This window comes from Mus caroli, unplaced genomic scaffold (genome assembly GCF_978045245.1).
Source record: "Mus caroli unplaced genomic scaffold, Mus_caroli_1 scaffold_11, whole genome shotgun sequence".
NCBI classification, from domain to species: Eukaryota; Metazoa; Chordata; class Mammalia; order Rodentia; family Muridae; genus Mus; species Mus caroli.
Window position 1 is genome coordinate 168002 of NW_028227266.1, and position 22712 is coordinate 190713.

Genomic DNA, 22712 nt, shown 5'->3' on the forward strand with positions numbered 1-22712 from the left:
CCCAGGCTCAGCTCAATGGTTAGCTGTGAGTATCTGCATTTGTCTTAGTCAGGTGCTGGCAGAGCCACTCAGAGCTATACCAGGCTCTTGTCTGCAAACACATCTTGGCTTCAGCAATAGTAAGGGGGGTGGGGGAAGTGTTGGTATCTGTGAATGGAATGGATCCCACAGTGGGGAGGTCTCTGGATGGCCTTTTCTTCAGCCTCTGCTCCATTTTTGTCCTGGCATTTCCTTTAGATAGGGACAATCATGAGTTAAAAATTTTTAGATGGGGTGGGGGTTGGCCCATGGTGGGGGCCATGTCTATCTAGTGGAGATGACTACTGTTGGGTATTTTGGCAAATGTCATCCCCATTGGGTCCTGGGAGTCTCTCGAATTCCTGGTGTTGGGGACTTTCTAGTGCTTCCCCAAGTTCCCCACCCCCACTGGTACTTATTTCTATTCCTTCTCCTGGGCCTATGGACTTCTCTCCTATCTCCTGTCTCTTCCAATACCTGGTACTGCCTCCGCTGCCCCCTCCTTTCCTTCCCTGCCCCTTTCCCACCCAGAACCCTCCCTCCCTCTGCCTCCTGTGATTATTTTGTTCCCCCTTCTAAGTGGGTTTGATGCATACACACTATGCCTTTCCTTCTTGTTAAGCTTAATATGGTCTGTGGGTTGTATCATGGGTATTCTGAGTATTTGGGTTAGTATCCAGTTATCAATGAGTACATACCATGTATGTTCTTTTGGGTCTGGTTACCTCACTCAGGATTATATTTTCTAGTTCTATCCATTTGCCTACAAAGTTCATAGTTGTCATTTTAATAGTTGGGCAGTATTCCATTGTGTTATGTACCACATTTTCTGTATCTGTTCTTCCATTGAGGGACATCTGGGTTGTTTCCAGCTTCTGGCTATTATAAATAAGGCTGCTGTGAACATAGTGGAACATATGTCCTTGTTATATTGTTGGAGCATCTTTTGGGTATATGCCCAGGATTGGTGTAGCTGGGTCTTCAGGTAGAGCTATTTCCAATTTTCTGAGGAACCATCAGATTAATTTCTAAAGTGGTACCAGCTTGCAATCTCACCAGCAATGGAGGAGTGTTTGTTCCTCTTTCTTCACATCCTTGCCAGCATCTGCTGTCTCCTTCATTTTTGATCTTGGCCATGCTGATTTGTGTCAGGTGGAATCTCAGGGTCATTTTGATTTTCATTTTCCTGATGACTAAGGAAGTTGAACATTCCTTTAGGTACTTCTCAGCCATTTCTTTAATTGAAAAATATGTTTAGCTTTTTACCCCATTTTTAAATTGGGTTACTTGGATTTCTGGAGTCTAACTTCTAGAGTTCTTTGGATATTTTGGATATTAACCCCCTGTCGAATGTTGGGTTGGTTGGTAAAGATCTTTTCCTAATTTGTAGGTTGCCATTTTGTCCTATTGACAGTATCCTTTTCCTTAAAGAAGCTCTTCAGTTTCATGAGTTCCCATTTGTCAATTGTTGATCTCAGAACCTGAGCCATTCGTGTTTTGGTTAGGAAAACTTCCCCTGATGTGTTGATGTGTTCAAGGCTCTTTACCACATTCTTTTCTATTAGACTCAGCATATCTCATTTTATTTGGAGGTCCTTGATCCATTTGGAATTGAGCTTTGTACAAGGAGATAAAAATAGATCAATTTGCATTCTTGTACATGCACACTGCCAGTTAGACCAGCACCATTTGTTGAAAATGCTGTCCTTTTTCCACTTTAATGGTTTTAGCTTCTTTGTCAAAGATCAAGTGACCATAGGTGTGTGGGTTTATTTCTGGGTCTTCAATTCTATTCCATCAATCTACTTGCCTGTCTCTATACCAATACCATGCATTTTTTTAAATCAGTATTGCTCAGTAGTACAACTTGAGGTTAGGGGTGGTGATATCCTTAGAAATTCTTTTATTGTTGAATTCTTTTAATGTTTTCGCTATCTGGGATTTTTTATTTTCCCATATGAAATTGAGAATTACTCTTTTCATATCTTTGAAGAATTGTGTTGGAATTTTGATAGGGAATGCATTAAATCTATAGATTGCTTTTGGTGAGATGCCCATTTTTTTTTTTACTATGTTAATCCTACTGATCCATGGGCATGGGAGATCTTTCTTCTGAGGTCTTTGATTTCTTTCTTTAGACACTTGAAGTTCTTGTCATACAGATCTTTCACTTGCTTGGTTTGAGTTACTCGAATATAGTTTATATTATTTGTGACTATTGTGAAGGGTGTTGTTTCCTTAATTTCTTTCTCAGCCCATTTATTCATTGTGTAGAGAAAGGCTACTGATTTGTTTGAGTTAATTTTATATCCAGCCACTTTGCTGAATTTGTTTATCAGGTTTATCTGTAGAATTTTTGGGGTCCCTTATGTGTATTATTGTATCATCTGCAAATAGTGAAACTTTGATTTCTTCCTTTCTGATTTGTATCCTTTTGACCTCCTTTTGTTGTCTAATTGTTCTAGTTAGAACTTCAAGTACTATGTTGCATAAATAGGGAGAGAATGGGCAGCCATGTCTTGTCCCTAGTTTTAATGGGATTGCTTCAAATTTCTCTCCATTTAATTTGATATTGACTGTTAGTTTGTTATATATTGCTTTAGTTATGTTTAGGTATGTGTCTTGAATTCCTGTTCTTCCAAAGACTTTTAACATGAAGTGGTGCTTTATTTTGTCAAATGTTTTCTAAGTATCTAATGAGGTGATCATGTGATTTCTGTTTTCCTTTGAGTTTGTTTCTATTAGTAGATTATGTTCATAGATTTTCTTATATTGAATCATCCCCTCATCTCTAGGATGAAGTCTACTTGATTGTGGTGAGTGATCATTTTGATGTGTTCTTGGATTTTGTTTGCAATAATTTTATTGAGTATTTTTGCCTCAATATTTATAAGCGAAATTGATCTGAAGTTCTCTTTGTTGGATCTTTGTGTGGCGTAGGTATCAGAGTAACTGCAGCTTCATAGAGTGAATCAGGTAGTAGTCTTTCTGTTTCTATTTTGTGGAAGACTGAGAAGTGTTGCTATTAGGTCTTCTTGAAGGTCTGTTTAGATTGTTTATCTGGTCCTGACTTAACTTTGGTACTTGGTATCTGTCTAGAAAATCATCCATTTCATTTAGATTTTCTAGTTTTGTTGAGAGTAGGCTTTTGTAGACTCTGATGATTTTATTTGAATTTCTTCAGTTTTTGTTGTTATGTCTCCCTTTTCATTTCTGATTTTGTTAATTGGGACACTGACTTTCTGCCCTTTAATTATTTACTTTGTTTTTTTTTCAAATCGTTTCTACAGTAGTAGAAACAAACTTTTTGGTAACAATAGACCATTCACTGACTTAGGAATCTTTATATGAAAGTGCTACCAGTTTTTGTTTTTATAGTTGAAAAGCAGTTGTATCAATTGTCAGTTTGTCTTTTTGCATTTTTTTGTTGTAGGCCAAACATAATTTTGAAAAAGAACAAAGGGGTGAAGAACGTAGGCGATTTCGAGATGAGGACACATGGATGCCTCCTGATGTGCATGAGCGAATTGATCAGTTCTCACAGGTGAATATTAAAAGGCGTGCTGAAATGTAAAGGTAGGGTTTATTCTGTTGATTTTGGTAGTTTGAGGAAGGGTATCTATGTAGCCCTAGCTGGTCTTGCACTTGTTATGTAGAGGAGACAGTCTGCAAACACACAAAGATCTGCCTGCCTCTCTACCTTCCAAGTGCTGGGATTAAAGGCATGGCTTATGTCTTAAAAAACAAAACAAAACAAAATACTATTCAAGTAATATTTGGAACAATTTTTTTCTTTAGTTTTCGTGTGTGTGTGTGTGTGTGTGTGTGTGTGTGTGTGTGTATGAGAGAGAGAGAGAGAGAGAGAGAGAGAGAGAGAGAGAGAGAGAGAGAGTGTGTGTGAGTGCGCGCACGCATACACGTCTGTCTGTCTGTCTGTCTGTGTGACTGTCTGTGTGATGTTGTATATGTTAAGGCCAGATGACAGGTTGCCTGAGTTCTTTTCTACCTTGTGCATTCTGGGGATTGAACTCAAATTGTTAGTAACATCTTTACTATAAGATAGTTGGCATTATTGAGGTTTATCTCTTCTATCAACAAAATGTCTATCTTGACCAGAGAGGTTCACCATGATATGAAAAGCTTTTGTTATTTGTGTTGGCTTGTAGATTTACTTATAAATCTGTGGTCTATTTTTCGTACACTTCTAGATCTGAAAGGACAATGTTTTACAATTTATATCTTTTTTCCCCATCAAGCCTTCTTTTCTATTTTTATAATTTTTGAGCAGCTTGCCTTCTGGCATATGCCTCACACTGGTAAGGTTTTTTTGTTTTTGTTTTGTTTTGTTTTTTTAATTAACAAATGTTAATTTACATTTATAGAGTACACTATATTTTGGTCTGTGTACACTTACAAAGATTTAGTTGAGGTTATGTGCCCATCATCTACTCATTATTTTTTGTTGATATTAAATTGAGAATATTAAAACTCTGTTACTTAGGAATTTCTAAATGCTTAATATGTATTAATAACTGGTTTTATGTATATAACTATTTATTTGATAATATTGGACGTATACAAATAATCTAATTAAAACTTTCCTCATATATTTTCCTCGTAAAAAATCTGAGCTACTTCATTGATTAGTAGTGCTTATTTTATAGAAAGTATATTAAGGTTTCTTGGAGAATTTTATATTTTTCTAAGTATATGTAGAGTCATAATTTTCATTTTTTTTCTGTGGAAGATGTAAAGTCTCTTGGAACATAGATTTTTCTTCCTATTCAAACTATCTTCCTGTTAAAATTAGGTAAGGTTAAATTCCCTTTATACTTGTTGAAAATTATTAGGAACATTCTGAGAAGAAAAAGAAGAAAAAGGACAAGCATTCAAAAAAAGTGAAGAAAGAGAAGAAAAAGAAGAGGAAGAAACAGAAATGTCAGAAACAGAGTGAGTCGACTGACAGCTCCGCAGTAAGTGGGCACCAGGATGGGACTCTGAGGCTGGGGACCATGACTTCAGGGGCAAGTGTGTAAGAATTGATGGGGCAAAAGAACTTAAAGGATTACTACTTATAGAAAGATGTCGGGGCTGGTGAGATGGCTCAGCAGTTAAGAGCACTGACTGCTCTTCCAGAGGTCCCGAGTTCAAATCCCAGCAACCACATGGTGGCTCACAACCACTCATAATGAGATCTGAAGACAGCTACAGTGTACTTACATATAATAAATAAATAAAATAAAATAAGAAGATTATCCAATGTTTAAAAAAAAAAAAAAAAGAAAGATGTCAACAAGACACACACTTGGAATTCCATGGGGAATAGTGGCTATGTAGATAGTTGGTTCCAGAAAATTGGATATCATTTAGTCATCATTGTTGGTGGAGATGTGATGATTACAAAATTCTCAGGGAAACTGAAAGGTGAATGCCTGCACTGAAAAACTGCATGGGAAGGAGAAGAAACTATTTGTAATCAAGTGGCTGAAAAATTATAAGGAACTATATTACAAAAATAAGGAAAAAGAGTTTTAAAACACTGGGGTCTTTTTCTTTTGTATTTCTGTTTTCTTCATAGAAATTAATATCTAAGTTTTCAAAGTAGAATTTGTTTATTTGTTTATCTTTTGGGCCAAAAAGAAGACAGTTTTGAGTATCAGTTCTAGTCTGTGGGGACTCAAAATAAATATCTTTTATACTTATTTTCAAGAAGAAAGGGGTTATGTGTAGACAGTGGTGACCTAGAAATGTTTACGGTTGATTGCTTCTCCAAACAAAACTGGGTACTTACAGGAGGAAGGAAGCAAGGTTCTGAAGCCAAGCAAGATAGGTTGCTCTGTAGCACTCCAAATGTGTGCTGGATAGAGACTGGGAAAGGGAAAGGAGCAGGAAAGATGGGGCTCCTAGAGCATTATTTGGTTATTCAGTTGTAAAGGTGACAATTAGATCTGATTTAAGACTCCTGGAGGAGGAGGAGGAGGAGGAGGAGGAAGAAGAGGAGGAGGAGGAGGAGAAAGAGAAAATAATAACAACAAAAACCATTCTTTTAGTTTTATTTATTTTTGCTTTGTTGTTTTCAAATTCTATTTTTTTTTTCTCATTAGAAACGTGGACACTGACAATGTCTCTTCAGTTCTCCTTAGTTTTACATCAGCCCCTTTGATTTGACTTGTAATTCCTGCAGAGTAACTTAATTTGAAATGAAATTTGGTCAATATGTACCTCGGAACGAGTTTGTTATAGCTAGGACTGGAGATGGGGGCTTGGGGTTCAGGTGGGCTCCCAGGGCAGTGATGTGGTGCTTGGTACATCGTATATTTGATTAGTGTTTTGGAATTAAATATCAGCTTGACTGGATGGGTAAGATGATCCTCTGATTTCTGATTTGATGATGCCAGGTAACTCAGTTTAGAAATTCAGCAGAAGAAACATGCTCTGTGGAAGATGATAGGATTATGTGTTCTTGAATTTAGCATAATATTCAAGATGGTGATTCAGTCACTGAAGCTTTCGTTGGACCAGGAAAAAAAAAAAAACGTACTCAAAACCATAACGGTGAATATAATGGTCCCAAAGGAGGATGTAGCAAATAAAACATGCAATAATGAGAAGAGTTTCCTCTGCATGAGTGTTTTAAAATGGAGCAAAGACGGCAGAGTACATGAAGGAAATGCAGAATAAACATCGAGAGTTAGAATGGAGGATATTTTGAAAACCTTGAACATGAGTCATCAACAGAAGTGAGGTTCTGGAGACAAAAACTGAGGTTGATGAATTTTGAAGAATTGTTGCTAGATTAGTGTGTATGATAATTAAAAGTTTAGATAAGTGTTTGGGCTATTACTTTTCTAGTAATATTGTCTTAGAAAAAGGAGTAGGTAGATGAATTGCTACTATAGGGATACATAAGGCCAGGAACTGCTGCCCCCCCCCCGCCCCCCGCCTCAAAAAAAAAGAAAGGGTTTGGATATGAAATCCTTCAGCATATGAATCTCTAGACCTCAAGGGCCCTTTCTTTGAAGCAAATCAGAAGGAGTGAGATCAGATGCTTATAGGATGCTCCTTCAGCAGGAGGAGTTGATAGGAGGTTAGACCAAGCACAACTATAAATTTTGCCAGGAAGTGTGTGTGGGGGGAATAAGTAGGAAGCCAAAGTTACCTTACATTTATTAAGGTAAGAGAAGAGAGAATTTGTTTAGAGTATACGAAATGTTAACTCCTATGAAACTCCAGGAGGGTGCGAAGAGAAATAACGGAAGGTACAATTATGGTTTGTATATACTCGCCACTATTAGAAGGTGTGACCCTGTTGGAATAGGTGTGTCACAGTGGGTGTGGGCTTTAAGAACCTCATCCTAGCTGCCTGGAAATGAGTATTCTGCTAGCATCCTTCAGATGAAGATGTAGAACTCTCAGCTCCTCCTGTACTATGCTTGCCTGGATACTACCATGTTGACACCTTGATGAGAATGGACTGAACCTCTGAACCTGTAAGCCAGCTCCAAATAAATGTTGTCCTTATAAAAGTTTGTCATGAAATCTGTTCACAGCAGTAAAACCCTAATACAGAAATTGGTACTAGGGACTGGGGTATTCCTGTGATAGACCTGACCATACTTTTGTTTGGAAGAATGTGCATTTTAGGACTATGGATTTGGAAAGCAGTGGAATGCTTTAAATGGGGCTTAATGGACTATATTAGTAGGAATATGGAAGACTTTGTTGTTGAGAGTAACTTGAACTGTGCAGACCTGGTCCAAGACGTTTCAGGGGAGAAGAATTTCAGTATGTGGCATAGAGACTGTTTTTGTGATATTTTGATGAAGAATGTGGCTGCTTTTTGCCCTTGTCTGAAGAGTCTACTTGAAGCTAAGGTAAAGAGGTTTATATTAATTGCATTGTCAAAGGAAGTCTCAGAAATACCAGCAGACTTTGTTCTCTGGTTGAGTCTCATGAAGAGAGCATTTTGAACAAGCATAGTACGCTTAGGGAGGAAAAATATAAAATACATAGTTTGAGTATTAAATGAAGTTGAATCCTAAGTTCTAGGAGAAAGCAGATTAATGGAATGGAACTTTGGAGCAAAATCCTACCCAACTAAATTTAGATCCAGGCATGATGATACATACCTACAATCCCAGGAGACAGTTTTGCAGATCTCCCAGTTCAAGTTCACTCTACAGTGCAAGATCCAGGACAGCCAAGCTTAGGCAGTGAAGCAGTTGGAAAACAGGAAGCTAATGATAATATAGAACAAGGGGGCCATTTTCCAGCTCCTGCAAGCAACAGAACATGGCAACTTTGGCCATGTTGCTCTGGCTTTAGAGTGGATAATAGACAGGACTACTGGGCCAATTGATGCTGGTTACCTGGAGCTAAGAAATTAGCAGTGATTAAGAAGAGACCAGCAAGCCGGGCAGTGGTGGCGCATGCCTTTAATCCCAGCACTTGGGAGGCAGAGGCAGGCAAATTTCTGAGTTCAAGGCTAGCCTGGTGTACAGAGTTAGTTCCAGGACAGCCAGGGCTACACAGAGAAACTCTGTCTCGAAAAACAACAACAGCAACAACAACAAAGAAGAGACCAGCATCACTGAGTTGAAATCTGGGAAGTATATTTTCTGAGAGCACAAAGAAACTGTGTTGCAGAGATAGCTGAGGTTGTACCTTGTGCTGTAGCTGTACTTGGTAATCTGTAAGAGTTACCCAAGCGGTACTGGTTTTGAAGGCATGAAGGGGTCATGAAGATCAGCTGAGACTTGGTACTATGAGAGGCCATGGAAGACCATTGGTGAAGGTGCAGCCCCAGTTGTAGTTGGCAGCTAAGGAATGAAGGGGCCATGCAAAGAAATTGAGGCTAGGGACCTTGAAGAGAGCCTATGAGAAACTATTGGTGAAACCTAGTTGCAGCAGAAGACCCCAGTGTATTGGAGATGCCAGTACTATGGGATGATCACCAAGAACAGCAGTGGTAGTGGAGTGGATCAACGTGAGCTTAAGAGTGCTACAGAAGGCAGAGCTGGAGAAGTGATGCCAGCCCTTTGGAGGAGCCCAGAAGATCATATGTGGATCCCAGACATTGGAACAAGAAGCTGTAACACAAGTTGACTTAGAGACCCCAAGATGTTCAAGATGCCAGAGGTATAAGATACCTACTGAGGAAAGCTGTTTACAGGGAGTGGAACCAACTTGGGAGAAATAAGTTTGTTGCAGTCAACAAAGATGTAAAAAGGAATTATAGATCTGAAGTCCTCTTTGACATTAGCCGTGGAGATGCATAGTTTGGAGTTTATCCGGTTGTTTTCTTGTCTTGCTTTGGAGATTATCGTTAAGCAAGATTATCATTGGATGAATGTTAGAAGAGACTTTGAACTTTGGAATTTTAACATTGTTGAGACTGCTATAAGACTACGGGGACTTTGGAAGTTGGACTAAATGCATTTTGCATTATGCTATGTTTAGGTATGGCTCCCATAGACTCATGTGTTTGAACAAGCCTATGGGGGCCAGGAGGTATAATGTTATGGTTTGTATATGCGTGGCCCAAAGGACTGGCACTCTTAGGTGTGGCCCTGTTAGAATAGGTGTGTCACAGTGGGTGTGAGCTTTAAGACCGTCATCCTAGCTGCCTACAAGTGAGTATTCTGCTAGCAGCCTTCAGATGAAGATGTTGAACTCTCAGTTACTCCTGTACCATGCTTGCCCGGATGCTGCCATATTCATGCCTTGATGATAATGAACTGAATTTCTGAACTTGTAAGCCAGCACCAAATAAATGTTGCCCTTATAAGAATTGCCTTCGGGCCAGGAAAAGTGGCTCAGGCTCATCGGTTAAGAACACTGACTGCTCTTCCAGAGGTCCTGAGTTCAATTCCCAGCAACCACATGGTGGCTCATAACCATCTGTAATGGGATCTGATGCCCTCATCTGGTGCGTATGAAGAGATCAATGTCTCATATACATAAAATAAATGAATAAATCTTAAAAAAAAAAAAAAAAAAAAGAATTGCCTTGGTCATGATGTCTGTTCACCTCAGTAAAACCCTAACTAAGACAGGTACAAAGTAGGCAAAAGTAACTGTAGCTTCTACAGTAATAGAACTTACTACCTAAACCAACTAAGGATCAGTAATGTTAATTCTGGTTTCATTAGCGGCATGAAGTTGCCGGTGGTTTTTGCATTTGTCTGGGTTGGAATGTTAGTGATGGGGTGCCAAGTGACTCAGACTAATGAATTCAAGTGATTGGTCAGCATATGGTAAGACAGAAAACAACAACAACAACAACAACAACAAAAAAACCTCACTGTAGAACTCCTATGACAAGAACTCCTAGAACTTCAACTTCTTTATTATTTTACTTTATTTTAGCAAATTGGTAGTCTTCTAAAGAATGTACTTATAGTTTCAGTCTATAAATTCCCATTTTAGTGCATGACATCAAGAATTTTGATAAAGCACTAAACTGCCTTGATAATATAAACTTGAGTTAAGCTAGAAATACATATATAATGATTATTTGTAAAAAAAAAAGTATGTGAGTATAAATAAGTTTTGTTGTTTAAATCCAAATTAAGGCATGAATGAATGAATGAGTAGCATCTATATTGCCTTGGGAAACAGTTGTCAGTTGATATGGCAGAACATATATATGTTTTACATGTTGATTTTATCACTTGACACACATACTTCTATCTTAAAAGAGTAAAGAAGTAGCTCGGGAGTGACAAACATTCCCTGCTCTTTCAGAGGACTGGGGCCCACTTGTTCTTAGCTCACAAATTGGATTGCTCACAGCAGCTAACCATAGCTCCAGCTCCAGGACATCTAAACAATGTATTCTACACACACACACACACACACACACACCACACCACACCATATACACACCACACACACACACATCACACCACGCCATATACACACCACACACACACACAAACTCAAGTAAATCTTAAAAAAATATTTAGAAAGAAATGGGGAATTTCATTGAATAGTAGAACATACAACAAGTCTGAGAGCCTGAGTCTCTACCACTTGCACCCATGTAAACAGCTGGGCCTGGATGCACAAACCTATAACCCAAGAACAATGTGAAAGCAGAGGTTTTCTGTAGCTTGCTGGCTGTCAAGCCCAAGTTTAATTAGAGACTCTTACAAGGGAATAAAGTGAGGAATAGTAGAGCAGAGTGACTGAATGTCTTCTACTGGCCTCTAAATACATGATTATGGGCATGTGTATTCTCACACACATACACATTCACCATTCACAAGCACCACACACATAACATGTACATATACATGTGCAATATTTTTTTTCTCACTGGGTTTTGTTTTGTGTTTGCTCATATGATCTCATTAGCCTCCAAGTTTCCCAACTGTATACTAGAAAGTATTTTGTAGGTCTTTTGCATAAGTATGCAAATTTGTGAAGGTCACATATATGCTAAATGTTGTTAGAGCTCTGAAGACGAGTGGGTTGAGGCTGCTCCCTCCCAGATACCTGACAAAGAAAAGACCTGGAAAGTGAAAGACAAAAGGACAGAAAAAGAATGTGACAGCCACGATATTCAGGTGAGCACCAACCTGAGACAAATGGCAGCTTCTAAGAACAGATGAATGTTAAACTGATGACTGCAACTTCTTCAAGAGAAGTCTTACACTTTAGCAGTAGTTTATGAATCCTTTCCGCAGATATGCTAATTGCTGATGTTCAGACTGGCCTTCTCCTGCTACGGAAGATGGATCTCATTTTTGCTGCAGCCGTTCAGAATTCTCCCAGCTATGGTTGCTGGCATTTTCCTCTATTGAGGGGTTTACCTAACACTATTCTGAACCTCCTATGTGTGTCTAGTTCAGTTCTTTTCTTTCCCTTCCCCTTATGTAATAATTTGCTTATCAGTGCTTGCAATTGAATAGTAAGTACATTTTGAGTTCTGGTTCATATACTTAAGAAAGAATATAATTTACCCACTTAGCCACAGATGAAGGGAGAGAGGTGAATGTTAGATTGTGTGCACTAGAATCTATGTTGGCTGCTTTTTATACTTGTTTTGTTTACTCCTTAAAACAAGCTTGGAAGGTGAGTACTTTTTCACACTTTTGTAAGGGAGAGACTAAGGTGCAGCAAAAATGAGAAACTTGTTGTGAGTGGCTAGCCATGTAGTATTTACTCCTGACTGGTTGGTATATGCAGTCTCTAATCTTATAAAACTCTTAAGTGATGATTGCACTGGCTTCTTTCTTTTCAACAGCGTGATGAGTGGATGACTGTTGATTTTATGTCCATTAAAACTGTGTCCTCATCATCACTCAAAGCTGAAAAGGAAACTCTAAGACAAATAGAGCGGGAGAAAACCCAAGTGTTAGAGCAGGTAAGAAAATAGTTTCATTGTTTTACTTTTTGAATTTACCTTAAATAAACTAATAAGTTGTCTTATGTATTTTATTTATGTAAATGCATTATTTGTAATGCCAGTTTATTTGTAAAACAGTATTTTTAGTGGTGTTTGACAACAATCAGAACTAAGAACTGTGAAACAATTTTTTTAAATTTATTTTTTTTTTAAGATTTATTTATTTATTATATGTAAGTACACTGTAGCTGACTTCAGACTCACCAGGAGAGGGCATCAGATCTCATTACAGATGGTTGTGAGCCACCATGTGGTTGCTGGGATTTGAACTCAGGACCTCCGGAAGAGCAGTCAGTGCTCTTAACCTCTGAGCCATCTCTCCAGCCCGAAACATATTTTTAAAAGTAAATTTTTTGTGGGAAACTGTTTAATAGTATACTAGGGGTTATAAAGAAAATGTGGTACATTTACACAATGGAGTACTACTCAACTATTAAAAACAGTGAATTTATGAAATTCTTAGGCAAGTGGATGGATCTGGAGGATATCATCCTGAGCGAGGTAACCCAATCACAAAAGAACACATATGATATGCACTCACTGATAAGTGAATATTAGCCCAAGAAACTTAGAATACCCAAGATATAATTTGCAAAACACACGAAACTCAAGAAGATGGAAGACCAAAGTGTGGATACTTTGTTTCTTCTTAGAATGAGGAACAAAATACCCATGGAGGGAGTTACAGAGACAAAGTTTGGAGCTGAGACAGAAGGAAGGACTATCCAGAGACTGCCCCATCCAGGGATCCATCCCATATACAACCACCAAACCCAGACACTATTGCATATGCCATCAAGATTTTGCTCACAGGACCCTGATATAGCTATCTCTTGTGAGGCTATGCCAGTGCCTGGCAAATACAGAAGTGGATGCTCACAGTCATCTATTGGATGGAACACAGGGTTCCCAATGAAGGAGCTAGAGAAAGTATCCAACAAGCTAAAGGGGTCTGCAACCCTATAGGAGGAGGAACAATATGAACTAACCAGTACCCCCCAGAGTTTGTGTCTCTAGTTGCATATGTAGCAGAGGATAGCCTAGTTGGCCATTAATGGTAGAAGAGGCCCTTGGTCTTGTCAAGATTATATGCCCCAGTACAGGGGAATGCCAGGGCCAGGAAGCAGGAGTGGGTGGGTTGAGGAGCAGGGCGGAGAGGGGGTATAGGGGACTTATGGAGAGGAAACTAGGAAAGGGGATAGCATTTGAAATGTAAATGAAGAAAATATGTAATAAAAACAATTAACATAAAAAAATAGTATACTAGGGGTTAAGAGACTGTTCAGCAGTCAAGAATACTGTTGTTGCCAGAGGACCCAAATTGAGCTTTCAGCACTAGGCAAGTGGCAGCTGGCAGCCATCTATAACTTCAGTTCCAAGGGATTTGATGCCTTCCTTTGGCCACTGTGGGGACTACATACATGTGGCACTCAAATAGGCATGCGGGCAGATGATACTTATAAAATATAAATAAAATAAAAATAAGTATGTAATTTGTATAAAAGTATATACTGGATTCAGGCTGTAGAGATGGCTCAGTGGTTCAGATTACCCAGATTCAACTCAGTATGTGTGGTTTATGGCTACCTGTTACTCAACTTCAGGAGAGCCAATACTCCTGGTTTGGGCAGGCACCTGCACACATATTCACATATTCATACCTGGGCACAGGCATATAAAATATACTTTAATAAGACGTATAATAGATGTGTAAATTGAGGTCAATGTAGTTGAACAATTGTGTGCTATGTGACTGTCACGTATTGAACAATCAACTGAGCATTCTGTGTGTTTACAAAGTAGTTATCATAAGAGTGCTTTCAAGACATAGAGCTCTATAGGAAATATGAAATAAGTGTGTTGATGTTATTGTTTCTCTATAATGGCAAGAAAACAGTGGAAAATCCTTAGACAAAAACAGGTTGAATTTAAATCAAAGATGTGAAAACAGGGACCCACAAAGTATAGAAGTACTGTAGCTTGTGGCTTTTTAGATTGTCTTTATAATATACCTCAAAGTAATATAGAGTAGCAAGTGGAAAATATGGCCAAGTGATTTTGAGGATTATGTGATCAGTATTGTTCGTTATCTCTTTTTTTTCCCCTCCCAATCTAATTGTAAATGTAAATATGGTAATTATCTTAGTTTGTAATAAAGCTGCTGGCCATATAGAGCATCAGAGGACATGAGTTTGAGAATGTCTTGTCTAGGTTTTGTAAAATACTCTCCTGATTTAGACTTTTATTTAGTAATTAGTAATTACTTATTATTTAGTAATAATTTACTGCAACTTACATAGCATGGCTTAAGAAAGAATTGTAACTGCTTTATCTAAGCTTGTATATCCAACAGCCACTTCAAATTTAGTAATTATTTTTATGCTGGGTTGACTTTTACACTCTAACCTTTTAAAATGTTTTGTTATAGTCCAAACTGCTCGAAAGAGAATTGAATCCATACTGGAAGGACGGGGGGACAGGTCTCCCATCAAAAACCTGTATACTCCCAGTTACTAAAGGTATCTCTCTATTTTTTTGTGGACTCGTAGGCATTTCTGAATTTCTAGTAATGAACCAGATAAATAAGATTAAAATATGTTATATACATCACTGAAAATGTCATAATAAAACCCATTAATTTGTACAGTTAATATACAGTAATAAAATCATACAATTCTTGTATTTCAGAGTTCCTAATAGAATGACTTGAATTTATATATAACAAGCTACTTATAAAACATATGCAATCTTTGAATTCTTTTTTTATTAGATATTTTCTTTATTTACGTTTAAATGTTATCCCCTGTACTGGCTAGTTTTGTGTCAACTTGACACAGGCTGGAGTTATCACAGAGAAAGGAGCTTCAGTTGGGGAAATGCCTCCACGAGATCCAGCTGTAAGGCATTTTCTCAATTAGTAATCAAGGGAGGAGGTCCTCTTGTGGGTCCTGCCACCTCTGGGCTGGTAGTCTTGGGTTTATAAGAGAGCAGGCTGAGCAAGCCAGGGGAAGCAAGCCAGTAAAAAACATTCCTCCATGGCCTTTGCATCAGCTCCTGCTCCCTGACCTGCTTGAGTTCCAGTTTTGACTTCCTTTGGTGATGAACAGCAGTATGGAAGTGTAAACTGAATAAACCCTTTCCTCCCCAACTTGATCTTGGTCATGATATTTGTGCAGGAATAGAAACCTTGACTAAGACAAATTGGTACCAGCATAGTGGGGTATTCCTGTGACAGCCTGACCATGTTTTGGGGAGGACTCTGGAAGGACTTTGGAACTTTGGGCCATAAGATCCATTTGGTGTTTAGAGCTCTGTCAAATGTTGTGGAGGAGCTTAGAAGATAATGTTGAGAACAGTGCAGAAAATAGAGGCCTGGCTTATGAAATTTCAGAGGGAAGATTAAAGACTCTTTTCAGAGCCATTGTTACTTTGTGAAGATCCTGTGCTTCTGGTTAGCTGGGGCTGAAGAATCAGCTGTGATTAACAAGATACCAGAACTACTAAAGTGAAACCTTTTTATTTCTGGGGCTATTGATGCTGGTTAGCTGGAGCTAAGAAATTAGGGGTGATTAAGAAGAGACCAGCATCATTGAGGTGACATCTTCTGGGAAGTGTTTTCTGAGAGCACAGAGGCAAGTCAGCTACTGCTTTCTGACCTGCTTGAGTTCCAGTCCTGACTTCCTTTGGTGATGAACAGCAGTATGGAAGTGTAAGCTGACTAAACCCTTTCCTCCCCAACTTGCTTCTTGGTCATGATGTTTGTGCAGGAATAGAAACCCTGATTAAGACATCCCCCTTTCTTGTTTCCCCTGTGAAAATCCCCTATCCCATCCCTCCTCGCCCTGCTAACCAACCCAGCCACTCCCACTTCTCTGTCCTGGTATTCCCCTACACTGGGGCGTCCAGCCCTCACAGGACCAAGGGCTGCTCCTCCCATTGACGTCCAACAAGGCCATCCTCTGCTACATATGCAGCTGGAGCCATGGGTCCCTCCATGTGTTTACTTTGATTGGTGATTTAGTCCCTGGGAGCTCTGGGAGTACTAGTTGGTTCATATTGTTGTTCCTTTATGGGGCTGCAAACCCCTTCAACTCCTTCAGTCCTTTCTCTAGCTCCTCCATTCCGGGGTGGGGACCTTGTGCTCAGTCTAATGGTTGGCCGAGAGCATCCATCTTTGTGTTTGTCAGGCACTGGCAGACTCTCTCAGGAGACAGCTGTATCACTGTATCCTGTCAGCAAGCACTTGTTTGTATCCACAATAGGTTCTGGGTTTGGTAGCTGTATATGGGGTGGGTCCCAGGTGTGGCAGTCTCTAGATGGTCCTCCCTTCAGTCTCTGCTCCACACTTGGTTTCTGTATCTCCTGCCATGGGTATGTTGTTTCCTCTTCGAAGAAGGTGTGAAGTATCCACACTTTGGCCTTCCTTCTTTTTAAGATTCATGGGGTCTGTGAATTGTGTCTTGAGTATTCTGAGCTTCTAGGCTAATATCCACTTATCAGTGAGTGTATTTCCATGAGGGTATACTTTTGTGATTGGGTTGCCTCACTGTCTTAGTCAGGGTTTCTATTCCTGCACAAACATGACCATGATCAAGTTGGGGAGGAAAGGGTTTATTCGGCTTACACTTCCATACTGCTGTTCATCACCAAAGGAAGTCAAAACTGGAACTCAAGCAGGTCAGGGAGCAGGAGCTGATGCAGAGGCCATGGAGGAATGTTTTTTACTGGCTTGCTTCCCCTGGCTTGCTCAGCCTGCTCTCTTATAAACCCAAGACTACCAGCCCAGAGGTGGCAGGACCCACAAGGGGACCTCCTCCCTTGATTACTAATTGAGAAAATGCCTTACAGCTGGATCTCGTGGAGGCATTTCCCCAACTGAAGCTCCTTTCTCTGTGATAACTCCAGCCTGTGTCAAGTTGACACAAAACTAGCCAGTACACCTCACTCAGGATGTATTTTCTAGTTCTATCCATTTGCCTAAGAATTTCATGAATTCATTGTTTTAAATAGCTGAGTAGTACTCCATTGTGTAAATGTACCACATTTTCTGTATCCATTCATCTGTTGAATGACATCTGGATTCCTTCCAGGTTTTGGCTATTATTAATAAGGCTGCTATGAATATTGTGGAACATGTGTACTTGTTATACATTGGAGCATTTTTTGGGTATATGCCCAGGAGTGGTATAGCTGGGTCCTCAGGTAGTACTGTGTCCAATTTTTTGAGGAACCACCAAACAGATATCCAGAGTGGTTGTACAAGCTTGCAATCCCACCAGCAATGAAGTAGTGTCCCTCTTTCTCCACATCCTCGCCTGCATCTGCTGTCAGCTGAGTTTTTGGTCTTAGCCATTCTGACTGGTGTGAGGTAGAGATGTTGGAGTTCTTCAAAAGACCCTTACTCCCAGAGAGACCTCCATCACTGTAAAATGCATGAGGATTTTTATTATTCCAATGTGTTGGGGACTCCCCTCTCAGCACTCAGGCTAGAGGAGAGACCCAGAACAAAGAAAGAACACATTTTCTGTATCTTTGTAAGGGGCAGATTTGAGCAACAGGGTTTTCATTGGTGTAGCAAGTAACCCTTTCAAGGCATTGGTTGGTTTGTATAGTGACTAAGTAACCCTCTGGCCTAGTGACTCACTTTGCTTGCCCCCATGATGGGTTATTATGATTTGGTCAGCAAAGTAATAGTACATTTTGAACTTAGGGGTCAGCTATTAATGTCACAGCTATCAATATCAGGGGGATTCTCGCAACAAGGTCAGGGTGGTTTGTGGTCTTTGTCAGAATTCATTGTGAGGTGGTGGGCAGGAGAATTGCTAATCTTGTTATGGTTAATTCTCTGAGAACAGCTAATATTGTTTTGGCAGGTCAGCCATTTTGATCCCTAAAACCATGTTTTGACATTTGTTTAGTCATCCAGCTTCCTCATCTGGCTCTGCACTTGGCCTGCTAGGACAGTTTGGAAAGTCCTTTTCAAAGGGGGAAGGGACTACAGGGTGGTCTTCAGTTCATTTTGGATATTACAGTTTCATTTTCATTACATTTGAAAACGTCTTAATTTCATTATTTTTTCTTTGACCAAGTTATCATTGTTCAGCTTCTATGTGTATGTGGGCTTCTGTTGTTTTTGTTGTTATTGAAGACCAGCCTTAGTCCATGGTGATCTGATAGAATGCATGGGATGCTTTCAATCTTCTTGTATATGCTGAGGCCTGTTTTGTGACCAGCTATATGGTCAGTTTTGGAGAAGGTACCATGAGGTGCTGAGAAGAAAGTATATTCTTTTGCTTTAAGATGAAATGTTCTATAGATATCTGTTAGATCCATTTGTTTCATAACTTCTGTTTAGATCTTTCCATTTGCTGAGAATGGGATGTTGATGTCTCCCACTATTCTGTGGGGTGCTATATGAACTTTAGTCAAGTTTCTTTTATGAGTGTGTGTGCCCTTGCATTTGGACCATAAATATTCAGAATTGAGAGTTCATCTTGGTGGATTTTTCCTTTGACCAGTATGAAGTGTCCTTCCTCATGTTTTTTGATAACTTTTGGTTGAATGTTCATTTTATTCGATATTAGAATGTCTACTCCAGCCCGTTTCTTGGGATCATGTGATTGTAAAATTGTTTTCCAGCCTTTTACTCTGAAGTAGTGTCTATCTGTGTTTCCTGTATTCAGCAAAATGCTGGGTCCTGTTTATGTATGTTTATGTAGTCTTTTAGTGTATGTCTTTTTATTGGAGAATTGAGTCCATTAACATTAAGAGATATTAAGGAAAAGTGATTGTTACTTCCTGTTATTTTTGTTGTTAGAGGTGCAATTATGTTTGTTTGGCTATCTTCTTTTGGGTTTGTTGAGAGATTACTTTCTTGCTTTTTCTAGGGTGTAGTTTCCCTCTGTATGTTGGTGTTTTCCAGCTGTTATCCTTTGTAGGGCTGTGTTTTTGGAAAAATACTGTATAAATTTCGTTTTGTCATGGAATACCTTGGTTTCTCCGTTGGTAATTGAAAGTTTTGCTGGGTGTAGTAGCCTGGGCTGGCATTTCTGTTCTCTTAGGGTCTGTATGCCATCTGCCCAGGATCTTCTGGCTTTCATAATCTCTGGTGAGAAGTCTGGTGTAATTCTGATAGGTCTGCCTTTATATGTTACTTGACCTTTTTTCCTTACTGCTTTTAGTATTCTTTCTTTGTTTAGTGCATTTGGTGTTTTGACTATTATGTGACAGGAGACATTTCTTTTTTGTTCCAGTCTATTTGGAGTTCTGTATGGGTCTTGTATGTTTATGGACATCTCTTTCTTTAGGTTAGGGAAATTTTCTTCTATAATTTTTTGAAGATATTTACTGGCCTTTTAAGTTGGGAATCTTCTCTCTCTCTTATACCTATTATCCTTAGGTCTTCTCATTGTGTCCTGGATTTCCTGGATGTTATGGGTTATGAGCTTTTTGCTTTTTGCATTTTCTTTGACTTTGCATTTTCATTTCTTTTGTCAATGTTTTCTATGGAATCTTCTGCACCTGAGGTTCTCTTTTCTATCTCTTGTATTTTGTTGTTGGTGCTTGCATATATGACTCTTGATCTCTTTCCTAGGTTTTCTAATTCCAGGGCTGTCTTTCTTTGTGATTTCTTTATTGTTTCTATTCAATTTTTAGATCCTGGGTGATTTTGTTCCTTTTTTTCACCTGTTTAATTGTGTTTTCCACTAACTCTTTATGGGATTTTTGTGTTTCCTCTTTAACAGCTTCTAGCTGTTTACCTGTGTTCTCCTGTATTTCTCTAAGGAAGTTATTTATGTCCTTCTTAAAGCCCTTGAAAAGTGATCCTCTTGAAAAGTGATTTTTAGATTCCTATCTTGCTTTTCTGATGTGATCGTGTATTCAGGACTTGCTATGGTCGGAGACTTGGGTTCTGGTGATGTCAAGTAACCTTGGTTTCTATTGTTTATGTTCTTGCTCTTGCCTCAGGCCATCTGGTTATCTCTAGTGTTACCTGCCCTTGCTATATCTGACTGGAGCCTGTCCTTCCTGTGATCCTTGCTTTGTCAGAGCACCTCAGAATCCAACTGTCTCTTTGATTCTGTGATTCTGTTATCCTGTGATCCTATGATCCTGGGCATGTTAGAGTGCCTGGGAGTTGATCTTCCTATGGGTGTTGTGGTACAAGCTTTGGGGTTCTTGTCCAAACTCTGTTCAGAGAACCTGTTCAGACGTGAAGAAACCATTGCCATTGGCAGGTGTAGTTTCTGAGTCCCTGGATCCTGCTGGTCCCAGTTACTCCTGGTGTTGGGAGATATGTTGTGCCCTCCTTACCTCTAATCCTGGGTGTATTAGAACCCCTGAGAGTGGAGCTTCCTCTGGGTGTTGTGGGACTGGATGTGAGTTTGCGCCCAGGGTCTGCTCCCTGTTTTACAAGTTATTGTGAAAATCGATAAAAGCTTCCAGGACTGTGTCTGGAATCTAGTAACACGTCCATATTGATTATGGCCAATATTTTACTCTGTGATGAAATATGACAGTTTTTGTTAACAATTAGTATAGCATATTTTAAGAAATGATTAATCTTAGCTTTCTTCTTAGAATACTAAATGCAAACTATTTTGTAGGCTATACAATGTTATTTTGTATTTTATTGGAAACCTGGTCTTCCCAGGCCAGTGTTCATTATTGTAGATCCTTGAGAAGACTGCTTTTTTTTTTTTATTGTCTCCTTATATATTAAGTGTGTTATACCACTGAGTTTATGGGTTAGAACCATGCTTATTCATGGTTTTTGATCATACTACATTTTACAGTTTTCATGAATGATAAATATTCATTAAAAACATGTTAGTTGAATCTGAGGATGCTGCTGTAAATTGTTCTGTTTTCTTTACAGTATTAAATTTGATTCCTAAAGTTAGGATGTAAGTTGATATTGAATTTGTTGGAATTTTATTCCTGTTAGGTTCACTTCACACACACCACAGATTATTTTTGTTTTTCTGTATTTCTTTTGGGACTGGACTTTAGTGGCAGTTGAGGGCATTTTCATGAGGCTCAGATGTTATTTTATTAATCTCATTCATGCTTCTTTAGATTCATTGATCTAATTATATAGCTGGACATTAATGAAGACATTAATTGCTGGGACTTCTTCACTCATCATCATGCTAACTGAAGATCTGGGCTAAGTTCCTTGAGTGCTTATTCTATATAATTTATATATATAATTTTAAAAAATTAAAACAAGAACAGAAATGAAATAAACCTTTTGAATGAAAAGTAGCATCATTAGAGATCTGAGCTTGAATCACAAAGTGTTTAATATCTGTGAAGAAAGGCCATATTATATTAGAAGAGATTGCTTAGTAAATGAATTTGAGTATAATTTAAAAGTCTGTTTTGCTATTAGTTTTGTCTTTAAACTTTAAAAAAGTTTTTTTTTAAAGCTATATCACCAGCCCTTCATTTGTTCCCTTTTTCTTTTTTAAATATTTATTTATTTAATATAAGTACACTGTAGCTGTCTTCAGGCACACCAGAAGAGGGCACCAGATCTCATTACAGATGGTTGTGAGCCACCATGTGGTTCCTGGGATTTGTACTCAGGGCTTCTGGAAGATCATTCAGTGCTCTTAATTGCTGAGCCATATCTCCAGCCCTAAAGTTTTTTAAAAGTTATTTTTAGTTATGTGATTATGTGGAATTGGGATGTTATGGGAAAGTGAGTTGTGGGTGCCTGTGCAGGCCAGATATGTCAGATCTGGAGCTAGAGTTACAGACATTAGTGAGCCAACTGATGTGGGTATAAGAACTGAACTCCTGGGTCATCTGTTAGAGCAGCACAAGTTTTTGATCCTGAGCCATCTCTCCAGACCACCTTCAGCTTCTTATCAAAGTCTGACATACATTAAAAAGTGAGAGCACAGTGAATATTGTCATAGAGTGTCAAGGGAAATTGGCACACAGTTGAAGAAGTAACAGTTTTAACATCCTGGAAATGTTCTTGTCCCCTTCTAGTAACTGTCACTGGAGGGTACCAAGTCCTATTTTACCTTTTGTCTCTTTGATTCTTTTGTCTGCATTTCAAATTCCTCCATAGTGTTGTAAAAAGCTGAGACTTATTTATTCTCTTTACTGTAAATTATTCCATTTAAGAACAGGCCATAATCCTTCTCTAGCCATGGATATTCCCATGTTTGAAGTACTATATAGGCTGTTTTGTTATGAAGATTCCTGTGCATGTCATTAGGAGCTTGTATGTGTTTCTTGGCTCTAGAGCTGGAGGAATCTGAAAGCA

At 38.9% G+C, this 22712-nt stretch overlaps 1 protein-coding gene across 1 annotated transcript in view; it reads left to right on the forward strand.

Moving 5' to 3' along the window:
* Cwf19l2 (CWF19 like cell cycle control factor 2) overlaps window positions 1-22712 on the forward strand; it is a 72445-nt gene that overhangs the window by 2068 nt on the left and 47665 nt on the right. Inside the window, exons 2-6 of the mRNA XM_021171789.3 lie at window positions 3452-3562; window positions 4869-4991; window positions 11475-11588; window positions 12269-12388; window positions 14859-14949. Of these exons, the coding sequence (XP_021027448.1) occupies window positions 3452-3562; window positions 4869-4991; window positions 11475-11588; window positions 12269-12388; window positions 14859-14949 (559 nt within the window). The remainder of the gene's footprint in view (window positions 1-3451; window positions 3563-4868; window positions 4992-11474; window positions 11589-12268; window positions 12389-14858; window positions 14950-22712) is intronic.